General features: G+C 41.0%; 1 protein-coding gene across 1 annotated transcript in view; it reads left to right on the top strand.

Moving 5' to 3' along the window:
- The window catches only part of LOC147688970 (uncharacterized), a 52,443-nt gene that overhangs the window by 18,278 nt on the left and 21,455 nt on the right, over positions 1-12,710 (top strand). Inside the window, exons 5-7 of the mRNA XM_086939990.1 lie at positions 3,692-3,751; positions 4,021-4,074; positions 9,592-9,657. Coding sequence (XP_086796116.1) covers positions 3,692-3,751; positions 4,021-4,074; positions 9,592-9,657 — 180 coding nt within the window. The remainder of the gene's footprint in view (positions 1-3,691; positions 3,752-4,020; positions 4,075-9,591; positions 9,658-12,710) is intronic.

Raw genomic sequence — 12,710 nt, 5'->3', positions numbered from 1 at the left:
TACTTTGCTGTGTTTGCCTACTGCTGTGAAACTTCAGTCCTGGGAGTGAATGGACTTTGCTTTCTGTATCCTGCTTCCAAGATTTCCAAGGATTTGAGTTGAACTTGCCTCCTGATAAGAAGTCTCAGGGCTGTCTAAGACTTCACCTGCCAGTACCTGGACTCTTCTGATGAGAGTCCCCACTTGCCAATCAGTGCCAAATCCAGTTCCTGGGCCCTTTGTAGTGCAACCTGATGACCTTAAGGAGAAAATCCATGCACCAACTCTCACTGCCTGTTTTTTATCAAAAATGTATACATCGCCAGTGCCTGCCCCGAAGAGTGGTCCCACTCATTGCATCAACCACAGCTTTCACTGCAGAACCCAGCTTGCCATTCGCAGTGCGTAAGAAAAATCGCTGTAGCGTGAATTACGAGCACCGTGTTACAGATGTCCGTCAGGGCACCCATTCTAACTACAATGCAGCACCTGCTTCAATGCTCTGGAATTGATACAGCACCTGCTTCACTGTGTTGCATTCACACAGAATGTTGACACAGAACTTCTGAATTTTTGACACATCGTCCCTGGGCGCCAGTTCTTCATCCACTCCGCATTAAGAAACTGAGTCCGCGTGTCCAGACACCGACACATTACATGCCTTGCCAATAAGGAACAGGCGCAACACCTTCCCTGCCAATTAATAACCTGCCTAGAAGTAAGGTACCAACGTATCACCACCTCTTCCAGTAAGGAATGAACGCATCACCTCCCCTGCGTAGTAAAGAACTGATGCAACACTTTGATTCCAGAGTGTCGCTGTCCCTGCGCCTCGCACCATCTTCGATTTTTGACCTTTCTAAGGTGCTTTGAGCTAAAACCACTGCATCCATTGATTTATATGGGATAAACTTGATTAACATTTTAAAAGTTATATTTTCACTTGTGCATGTTGGATTTTTGTTGTTTTGATCTTGATTTATTTAGATAAATATTACCTATTTTTCTAAACTGGTGCGAACACCTTTTGTAGCATTATCACTGCGTTACTGTGTGTTTCTACAAATACTTTATATATTGCCGCTGAGATAGGCCTGACTGCTCGTGCCAAACTGCAGTGGGGCTGAACAGAGGTTATCTCCGCTGTTCTGACTCTCTTTCCCTGACTAGAGTGAGGGTCCCTATTTGGACAGGGTGCAAATCACTATCAACCAGAGACTCCAATTCTAACAGATGTCCATGATACTGCAGCCGAGAATGTGACTCACAAGCATTTTAGTTCTTAGTAACTGATGAACGGTGGCAAAACAGTTCAATGAGACCAGAAGTTCCTGTCCCGTCACATAAATTAGATGCACCTTTTAAGGTTTTTTATAGTGATTATTTAGAAACTGACACTGTTAATGCTCAAGTAGATTACTTTATGACAAACAAAAGCCCACTTTTACCTCTATTATTACTCTGACCCATTCTGAAACTATATCAGCTGTTTGTGAAGAGAACAACGGAAAGGTAGCAGGCTTGGATAAACTTCTGGCTGTTCTTTTTGCACTGAGCAAGATGTATGAGTACCTTATATAAATACCCTCTCAAATACTATGCAGAAGGTGCTCTGGTCCCAGATTCATGGAAGAGTGCTGAAATAGTGACACTCTTTAAACAAGGATGTCATAATATACATGCCAATTACCAAACAATCAGTTTGATCGATAATATGCAGTAGATATTCTTCAAGCAAGTCCTTAATAGGCGCATGCCTTGGATGATCGAAAATTAGATTGTTAATCTATACCAGGCCGGATTTAGACCAAGAACAAGTATGATTGGCCAGGTCTTTTGCTTCCTCTTGAATAAGTGGGGCCTATGGACATCGTCTGGTGCACCCTTTATGTTGCCTTGTTGATTTACGGGCAGCAACTGACATTGTCATGGTCCCAAGAGTGAAACTGTGGAAGGTGCATGCAGAGATAGGAGTTCCTTCAGACTTGTTCAATTTAATAAGAAGGTTTTACACACATAATTGAGCTATGGGCCAGCAAACTGTCCGAAAGCATAGATGTGAGCACAGGAGGTTGGCAGGGCTGTGTTTGCCCTCATCCTCTTCCTCAATGGTTATGTGGAATCCCTAACTAACTACCCTGTATTCTTTGGCCAGAGAGTACCTGCTTTACTCTCTTTATTAATATCTAAAACCCAGAGATGGCTTCAGATGTTGTTACAGAGGTTTGCCACTGTCAGTAGCATCTATGGCTTGAAAATTAATGCATCCAAGACTAGATTTATTGCATCTAATCCCCATAGAAATTACAGTGGCAAAATGAGGCTGAGTGCAATCTCTTTGGAGAAAATGACATAGTTCGTTTATCTTGACATCACACTTTCTGACTCTCAAATATAGCCTTCAAAAATTTAGAAAAGCGCATTGATACTGAAATTTAGGGACTCTGCAATAGTCAGGTTTGCAAAGCACACACAACTTTTCCTGTGTCTCCGACTATCAAGATCTTTGAGCACAGGCAGTTATTTCTGCCTTGGAAGGTTCAGAATTATGGGGGAATAGTGTTGCAAAGTCCATTTGAAAAGCTGATTTTTTGAGATGCTTGTTGAAGCTTCAATAGAGCTCTCTGCTATTGTTGTTGAGATTAGACTGGACCTTTAAACCAACAGATGGGTATGCTATTACAGCCCATTCTATATTGTATTCAAATCCTCTCAGAGATGAACTAGAAACATATTAGGAGAGGCTGTGTGATGCCATTGCAAGACCATAGGCACTTAAGATTCCTTGACTGATATACATTAAAATAGTTTAGAAAATCTCGTATTAAGTGAGTCTACTACTTTATCTATTTTTTCTTGAGCCTACATTGTGAATGAGAGGTTCTGGTACTTGGTCTCAGAGAAACAACAGACCTCACCACCCCAGACAGATTATCCATATGCTTCCTATATCAGAAATCAGACTATATATTCAAAGAATTTTTGGATTAGATGAAATCTTCCTCATCCAGAACTGTGTTCATAAGGTTAAGATTGGGTATCCCTCTCATAGCATTCTTTATGAGTACGTGGATGTCATCTGAATTTGAGTGTATGCTGTGCTCTATTTGCCACTAAGTTGAGAAAACAGAGGGTCATGTTTTACTTTTTTGCATGCGTTATACAAGGACAAGATCTAGATGGGTTAAGCCACTTTGCCTGGTGCTGGGATTTAGGATCTACCAACATGCTATAAAAACATGTTTGATTAAGTCTGTGTGTTTTTTCTACCATCTCAAAATTTCTACAAGCAACTTGGCAAATAAGATCCAAAGTATTGCAGTTCTGATAATATTGATCTGTGTGTACAAATGGTATATTGATGAATTTGTAAATGTATTATTTTGTTTTTATTGAATGTAATTTTATATTGTACCCGAACTGAAAATAAATTAAAGTAAAGTAAGATTATTCTTTAATGTTTTCACTGTCATATATGCGTTTTACAAATGATAGAAACCCTTGAGTGTGCCACTGCTGGAAGCAGGGAATGATTATCCTCTTGGAGATCTGGAACACAATTCCTTTATCTATAGAGATGCAAGCAGCCAGGCAGTATTGTGGAACTCCATTAGTAAACATTCCTACCTGTTGAAATCATGCAGCCTTCCCTTCTCACTCAGACATGAACTCTGTATGTCATTTGTGACCAGTTTCTGATCTTCTCCTCCAGACCAATGACTGCAGCCTGGAAGAATGGACGAAACTTTTTGCTGAAGTCAAAGAAACCCTGGTACAGTATTGCTGAAATATTATCTTATTAACTATCTTTATTTTTGGAGGTGTTTTAGGGTGAGAATCAATTCAGTATAGTGCAATTTTGGAATATTTCCTCAGTGCAAGTATTGCAATATATGATCATTTAAAGACTACTCAGCAATGACAGATTTGTACTTATTGTTTTACTTGCTCACAGCCAATTACATATGCAATTTTCTTGTACTAGGTTATTTTCAATGCTTATTGGTATTATAATACTTTCATATTGTTTCATTATTTCAGAAAGACACTGGATGTGTGGTGGATCATCTTCTGTTAGGCGGAAATCCAACGGTGGTAAGTTCTTAATTGTTAGGTTGTTCTGTTTTCCGATTTCATCTTTCACATCTTATCCCTAATTCATAAATATGATCCTAATTGAAATTGTCTGTCTTTAGTGATGTAGTGATGTCTCCCCTGAGCACCTCAGGACAATACTTGGTGGCTATCTCTGGGATGTCTCACATCAGTAGAGTTCTTCTTGACTGTCTATGGTTATGTCACCCCTGAGAATCTGAGAATTGTGCTTGATGTCTGTCTCTGGTGCTGTTTACCACAAATACCTCCGTACATTACTTAGTAGGCATCTTTGAGGTGGGACTGTTTACTCTTAAAGGTTTTATCATCACTCCAGTGTAGCACATTGATAACTCTAATGAGGCAGCACCAGCTCAATGCAGATGATATCCCAACTCTTGGTTTAACCCCAGGATGGATCACCTACAACACTACTCCAGCCTTACTTCTGGGCATTGCCCTGATATATTGGAGTGGCTATGGCGCAATTCATTTAGTAAATATTTATTCACACATCCTGATGAAAATAGCACACTAATCCAGCAGCTTGTGCAAATATTGTCTGATTTACTTATATATTTCTTTTGATCCTAGTACTGGGTAAAGAGAGTAAGAAAATTGAACATGTGCCTGGTGTCCCTGAAATTCATTTACCTGCTTATATGATGGTTTCCAGTGAAAGTATTGATAAATCCTTGGACAGTACATGCCATTAGACACCCTTGAATCTTCTCAACTTTTTCACATAGTTCCGCAGCTTTAGTAGGTTCATTACTGTGGTCAGTGTTTAGGATCATATTGATTTTTGAGTGAAGGGTTCCATTAAAGCAGACAGGCTGATGCCTCTCTTATATTTTGTGTTACCAAAAGCCCATATTTTGCCTACTGTTTTTTTCCTTGGTTGAGCAGTGTCCTAAAGTGTGTCTTCCTGTTACTAATCTTTATTTTAATGCCCATTACTACCTTTACAGCATTGTGTAGTGCAGATCTTTGAGAATCGTTATATTTTGGAGGGATTATAATAAATATGTACCGAAAGAGTTCCTTTTAAGTTTAAAAAAGATTTCTTATAGGCAAATCCTATGCCAGTAAATAAGACATTCAGATTGCATCAAGGAGACTGGAAATCCACTCTCCAAATACGATATGTGCCTCTCCTACTGACACTTTGTCTGCGGGGTTTGTAGACTGCACAGGGTTGGTTGGGGGTTGGAAACTGTCAGCAGATAAGTTGGCAGCAGTTTCCCTTGGATGTAGGGCTAATGTCAATGTGAGTTCAAATTCCTAGGCCATCCACAGAAAAAATGACCATACAAGCTGGGACCAATGGAGAAGAAGAATTGTCGGGAGATAATGTGTATATTTAAAAAATATATATATTTAATTAAACATAAGTAAAAATCATATAGAGACTCAAGTGATAAGTCAAACTATATGATACAATAAAACAATGACATATTTAATTATTGAACACAATACATCACATATATTCATTAAAAAGCAATGACATCATAATAACAGTGTAAATCATGACTAGTTTTAACAGTTATATACAAAAAGAGATGTTTACTTAAACAACAATTGCACTTATCAAATTATTAAATGGACTCAAATGATGATTTTTACTTATGTTTAATTAAATATATATATTTTTTAAATATACACATTATCTCCCGACAATTCTTCTTCTCCATTGGTCCCAGCTTGTATGGTCATTTTTTCTGTGGATGGCCTAGGAATTTGAACTCACATTGGTTTTTACCCTGCCCTAGGAATCTGTGTATTTTTGATACCCAGGGGGTCCTTGTTTATCTCTCAATTGTAGGGCTAATGTCTACATAGGAATATGGGGGCATATTAGCAAGAAGCTCGTTAAAATTATCTCAATTTTAGGTGCAGGAAACTGCCACGAAAGCGGAGTTAATGGGCTTGATAATATGCGCTATAGAATTCCAATAGAAGCACATCTAACCTGGGCTTTTTTTGGAATTCTATTGCACATATTATCAAGCCCATTATTGCCGCTTTAGCTGCAGTTCCCTGCCGCTAAAACGACGATCCTTTTAACGAGCTTCTTGCTAATATGGCCCAAGGTGTGGAAGTGGTATTTGTTATAGGAGCTATATTTTCAGAAATCATACATATTGAAATAAGTGGTCTTGTGCTTCCAGATTAAATATCAATTTAGGATTTTCATGGGTTTCAAGGAATGTAGTCAATACTAAAAAGAAAAATAATTTAAAGCTTAGGTATGTATACATAAGAAGGCCCTATATAACATGAAGCAAGCTCTGGCAGTGCTAACCAAAGATAGGTCTCTGCCACAGTTTTGAGCTAACTCATCTCTTAAGTTAAAGCACTGCTCTGTTTTACCACTTTAGAACGTAATACATGGCTAATTAATTTGTCACTGAAATGTAAAGAAATGCTCTACCTTTGGCTAGAAATGTACCAGAATGTGTTTATGTCTCTAAAGTAAACGATAAAACATTGCAGAATGTCATAACACAAGGAGACATAACAGAACCACTGACACATAAAGGGAGCAACACAGTACAACAGTCAAAAGTGAATTCAAATTCAAAAGAAAGTACCTAACCTGGCAGTTTGGGCTGGACAGTTCCCATTGGGTACAGGGTCACGACTGATTTGCATATGACTGGGTTCAAACTTGAATGGCATGGAAAGCAAAACAATGATGGATTTAAGCCCAGCTCTCTGTATTGGGATGAATGTATGACATTGTTCTGCATTCTGTCCATCAATTGTTCTTTTTGCATTTGTCACTTTGAGTGGGACGGGAATGCCAGACGTTGGTCCTGTGCTCTCCATGCCACTGGAGTCTTAGCTCTCCTGGCTGATGAGGGGTGAAACCCCAAAACCGGTTCTAGAATGCTTGTTTACAGTCCAGGGATGACCTGGCCTGCCAGTTCGGACTGGACTGTTCCCATTGGGCACAGGATCAAGACTGATTTGCATATGGCTGGGTTCAAACTGGAATGGCATGGTGAGAAAAAAAACAATAGATTTAGGCCCAGATCTCTGTACTGGGGTGAATGTATGACATTGTTCTGCATTCTGTCCATCAATTGTTCTCTTTGCATTTGTCACCCCGAGTGGGACGGGAATGCCCAGACGTTGGTCCTGTGCTCTTCATGCCACTGGAGTCTTAGCTCTCCTGGCTGATGAGGGGTGAAACCCTGAAACCGGTCCTAGGATGCTTGTTTCCAGTCCAGGGAGAGCCTGTCCTGACAGTTCAAGTTGGACAGTTCCCACTGGGCACAGGGTCAAGACTGATATGCATAAGACCAGGTTCAAACTGGAATGGCATGGTGAACAAAAAACAATGAATTTAGGCCCAGATATATGTACTGGGGTGAAATTTATGACATTGTTCTGCATTCTGTCCATCAATTGTACTTTTTGAATTTGTCACCTGAGTGGGACGGGTATGCCCAGACGTGGGTCCCGTGCTCTCCATGCCACTGGAGTCAAGCTATCCTGGCTGGTGAGGGGTGAAACCCCGAAACCGGTCCTAGGATGCTTTTTTTCAGTCCAGGGAGGACCTGGCTTGGCAGTTCGGGCTGGACTGTTCCCAGTGGGCACAGGGTCAAGACTGATTTGCATATGGCTGGGTTCAAACTGGAATGGCACGGTGAGCAACAAAACTATGGATTTAGCCCCAGATCTCTGTACTGGGGTGAATGTATGACATTATTCTGCATTCTTTTCATCAATTGTTCTTTTTGCATTTGTCACCCCGTGTGGGACGGGTATGCCCAGGCGTGGGTCCCATGCTCTCCATGCCACTGGAGTCAAGCTACCCTGGCTGACGAGGGGTGAAACCCCGAAACCGGTCCTAGGATGCTTGTTTCCAGTCCAGGGAGGACTTGGATCAGCAGTTTGGGCTGGACTGTTCCTATTGGGCACAGGGTCAAGACTGATTTGCATATGGCTGGGTCCAAACTGAAATGGCATGTGAGCAAACAACAATGGATTTAGGCCCTGATCTCTGTACTGGGGTGAATGTATGCCATTGTTCTGCATTCTGTCCATCAATTGTTCTTATACAAAGGTGAATACAACACAACCACACTAAAGCACATCCAAAATACAACGTCATAATAGAGGAACAAAACACAACACAAACAACAAAATAAGATATCACCACCATAACAACATGTGACACAACATATATGTACAAATATTCTTCTCTTACATAAGGAGCTCCAGAAGTCTGTTTTATAATACAGGGTTTTTCTGCCCCCCCCCCCTTCCGGTGTCCTGTGGGGTTCCCCAAGGTTCCTCCCTTTCCCCTCTTCTTTTCAATCTTTACATTCGTCCTCTTATTGTTTCTCTTCTCGATCTGGGGGTCTCTGTGTATAACTACGCAGATGACCTCCAGCTCGTTTTCGATCTCTCCTCTTCCTCTCATTCTCTATCTTTCTTTCGTTCTACTCTGGTTTTCATCTCGGGGTGGATGGGCGCCAATCACCTCAAGCTCAATCCAGACAAGACTGAGCTTGTCTTGACCGGCGGCTCATCCAGCCCTTGGTCCTCTGCTTTTTGGCCCCCTATCTTTGGTCCCCCTCCCACCCCTGTTCCCTCTGTCAAAACGCTGGGCATTAAGGTCAGCCATGACCTATCAATGCATGGCCAGGTCAGCTCTGTTGTGTCCTCTTGTTTTCTTTCCCTCCGTCTCATTCGGAAAATTTCCCGTTTCTTTTCCCTTGATTCTCTTAAAATTATTATTTTGGCCCTCATCACTTCCCGCCTTGATTATGGAAACAGCTTGTTCGTGGGCATTCCTGCCTACGAAACCCGTCGCCTTCAAGCAATCCAAAATCAGGCTGCTCGACTCATCTTTCACCTTCCCAAAACTCACCATATCACCCCTGTTCTCAAATCCCTTCACTGGCTCCCCGTTTTGCAACGCTCTTTGTTTAAACTAGGCTGCCTAGTCTTCCGGGCTGTTGATCGCTCTGCCCCGGCATTCATCACTTCCTTGATTTCCTCTCACACCCCTGTTCGCACCCGCCGCTCTTCTTCTCTGGCCCTCCTCACTGTTCCCCGTTTCCGCAAATCCCGCACTGGTGGCACTAGATTCTCCGTTCTTGCCCCCCGTTTCTGGAATTCCCTCCCTCTCTCCCTGCGTTCTATCCCCATCTTTTCACACTTCCGCAAAGCGCTCAAAACATTCTTGTTTGCCCAGGCCTACCCCGCTTAACTTCCTCGGCCCTGTTTGTTCTGTCCAGTAGAGCTCAGCGCCAGGAAGCCGCTTGGCCACCGTGCGCTCTATAAATATCTTATTTATTCATTCATTCATTCATTCATTCAGGGTTAAATGGTGTTTGCACCAAGAACTTCCAGAATAATTTTCGAGGACATGTAATAGCTCAGGCTAAAAATGCTTTGTGATGCGCCCTAAGTGTTCTATCTGTGACCTTAATTTTAATCTTTTTAGATTGAAAGACAATCCAGGCTAAAATAATTACCAGTTTCTCTGTTATCTTCTAGGAAAAAATTGCAGCTGAAGTTGGGAATGCTCTGCAACAAATCCGTGGCCCTGTCAGAGACCTTTTGGTAACACTAACTTATTTGGGTTATAATTGTGTGATATATGTTTCCCAATTTATCTTGTGACTGACTTACCAAGGCTCACCATTTCAGGGCACTTTGAAATATAAGAGGTAACTTAGACAAACAACTTACCTACAGCGTCTTCCCTGGGCACCCACTATAAATGCAGGATTAGTGATCCATATCATAATGTAAATATGTATGGAAACTATCCAAATATTCTCCAAAATGAAAATGTGTAGGCTGTCTACGAGACTCCCCTCTCAATATAGGCTACCACTAACCATTTAACTTAGAACTAAAGGTATGCCTCCATTAATTGCCACTGCAACTGTTGACATGCTTGGTGCTCTGACTTTAAAGAACCAAAATCCTGGATCACTGCAGATCTACATAAAGTATCTAAAACTACATACTGAGCAATAATGTGATGGACTGGAAGAGGCCCAACCTAATTGAAAGCTGCTGAGATGAATTCGAACATAACACTCGTCATCATTTATTATTCCCGTTTATAAGTCAGACCATAATACATTTTTAAAGAGTGCTCATATTTTCTGCTTGAAATTGGTATACATAAACTAAAATGATTTACGAGAGGAAACAGTACACACCTTGTGGGTGCAGACACCTTTTCCATTCCTCATAGTCAGAAAATGTTAATTCCAATGTAATTAGGGAATGCAATGGAGAACCACTAATTGAATGTAAAATGCAGTCTGCCTGGAATGGTTTATATGGAGGTGGCCACCAAGATGATGTCAATCTTTGCCAACTGCCCTTAGATTTCACTTCTTAGTTACAGTTTTGATTCACCAGATTCCTTGGTGAAGCACTGAACCTGAAGCCTGAGCACCCCTTGACAGTTCTTGACAAAATGTGATCAAGATGAATTGATACTATAAGGGAGTCTGAGTTCACAACCTCTCTTACCCCCTTGGTTAATGGAACAGCCTGAATAGCTGTATTGAGTACCCAATAATGACCATTTAACTAGAAGCTGGACTATATAACATGCTTCATTTGATGCTTAGGGTCAAGGTTAGGAGACTGTAAAGCCTGAAGCCACTACATTATACTTGCTGTATTAGGTCAATACTAGCATTGACATCTGTCTTGTTCCAGCATGTTTATTGTCATCCTCATGCCCCTGTAACCCTAATGGAAGACTACAACCATGCCTTCTAATTGCTCTCTTGCAATAATTTATCTTTTTACATTATGGTTTCTTATATTTAACTCTGGTGTTTTGCCTGACTGCAGTTCAGTTATATTGCTGCACTTTTTGATTATGAAGGAGAGGAACAGGGATGCAAAGTCATTGCTAGCTATGAATTGGTATTTTTTCATATGTTATGGCAATGCCATGGTATGCATTTTTCCAGTCCCTTTTTGATAGTCCTAATGAGGCAGCAATACATTGCCACAATGATACACACCACCCACTGTAGGTACCAGCACCAGCATCCAATCAGCTATGTCATGATACTATGTAGTTGTAGATGTGTCCCATGCAACACAAACTACTGGAACAGCTCTTGAATTGAACCCCCATAAAGTAAAAACAAGGGAACCCTACTCACAAGCGAGCCTGGGTGATTAAGTATTATACATAACATCTATATGATGATAGAATGCCAGTTGCAATGGTTCGCTTTTTCTCAATTGTCGACGGCGTTTCGATCCTAGTATGGATGTAGGGTCTCTTCAGGACCTATGGTGTGGGGTACATCTGATTTCGAATTGGCTAGAGTATACGTTGTGCGCCAGCGTCAGTCTTCCCGAGGTGCAATGACCAGGAAAGAAATTAACCCTTTTCCGGGAAATGCAAACAAGCACCCGCATTGAATGAAATAATTATTACATGCTTCAGAATCTTCACGCAAGCCAGAGAATCTAAAGGACAGCCATTGTGCATCCCAGAATTGCTGCAACCCACACGCTTATTAGGGAACCTGGCTGGGTTTCCCTAGTAAGTATTTTACTTCACCTGCACACGGTTTCAGATACACTTTGTGGTTTACAAAAAGCGACCACTATCTTTTTTCATTTTTCAAGTACATAACATCTATATGATGATAGAATGCCAGTTGCAATGGTTCACTTTTTCTCATTTGTCGACGGCATTTTGACCCTAGTGGCTAGATTATACGTCTTGCATGTGATCAACCGTGTGCAGTTGAAGTAAAATACTTACTAGGGAAACCCAGCCGAGTTCCCTAATAAGCGTGCGGTTTGTAGCAATTCTGGGATGCACAATGGCTGTCCTTTAGATACTCTGGCTTGCGTGAAGATTCTGAAGACTGTAATAATTATTTCATTCAATGCGGGTGCTTGTTTGCATTTTCCGGAAAAGGGTTAATTTCTTTCCTGTCTTTTAGCAGCAAGACCACCAGCGTCAGTCTTCCCGAGGTGCAATGGTCACTGCACCCCGGGAAGACTGACGCTGGTGCACAACGTATACTCTAGCCAATTCGAAATCAGATGTCCCCCACACCATAGGTCCTGAAGAGACCCTACATCCATACTAGGGTCGAAACGCCGTCGACAATTGAGAAAAAGCGAACCATTGCAACTGGCATTCTATCATCATATAGATGTTATGTACTTGAAAAATGAAAAAAGACAGTGGTCGCTTTTTGTAAACCACAAAGTGTATCTGAAACCTCACACATATTGTTATATAAATGTTTTTTTTGGTTCATAATTTCACTTGGGACACACTACACAACTGTAAATATTTCCTGTAAATCGTAAAAAATTGTTTTTCACTGGAAAACATGTTTTCAATACAAACATTGAAGAACTGAATCAGTGTGTTCATGTGTCTTTCTCTATCTGACATCTCACCCCAATCCCTGCATATATACGTGAACCTTTCGCCAATGCTTGAATCAGCATTTAAGTATCTTCCCACTGGAGCTACTGTTGTTTCTTATAATACTTGAATTGAACCCCAGCAAAGAAAGTTTAACTTGTTATATTGTGCCTCATCTTTTTAGGCCTGGCATTAGCTTAAACCTTTTGATTTTATTACAATTATATATATATATATA

This window comes from Lissotriton vulgaris, chromosome 10, assembly GCF_964263255.1.
Source record: "Lissotriton vulgaris chromosome 10, aLisVul1.2, whole genome shotgun sequence".
NCBI classification, from domain to species: domain Eukaryota; kingdom Metazoa; phylum Chordata; class Amphibia; order Caudata; family Salamandridae; genus Lissotriton; species Lissotriton vulgaris.
Note: the sequence above shows the minus strand (reverse complement) of the source record. Positions and strands in the feature narration are given on the sequence as shown.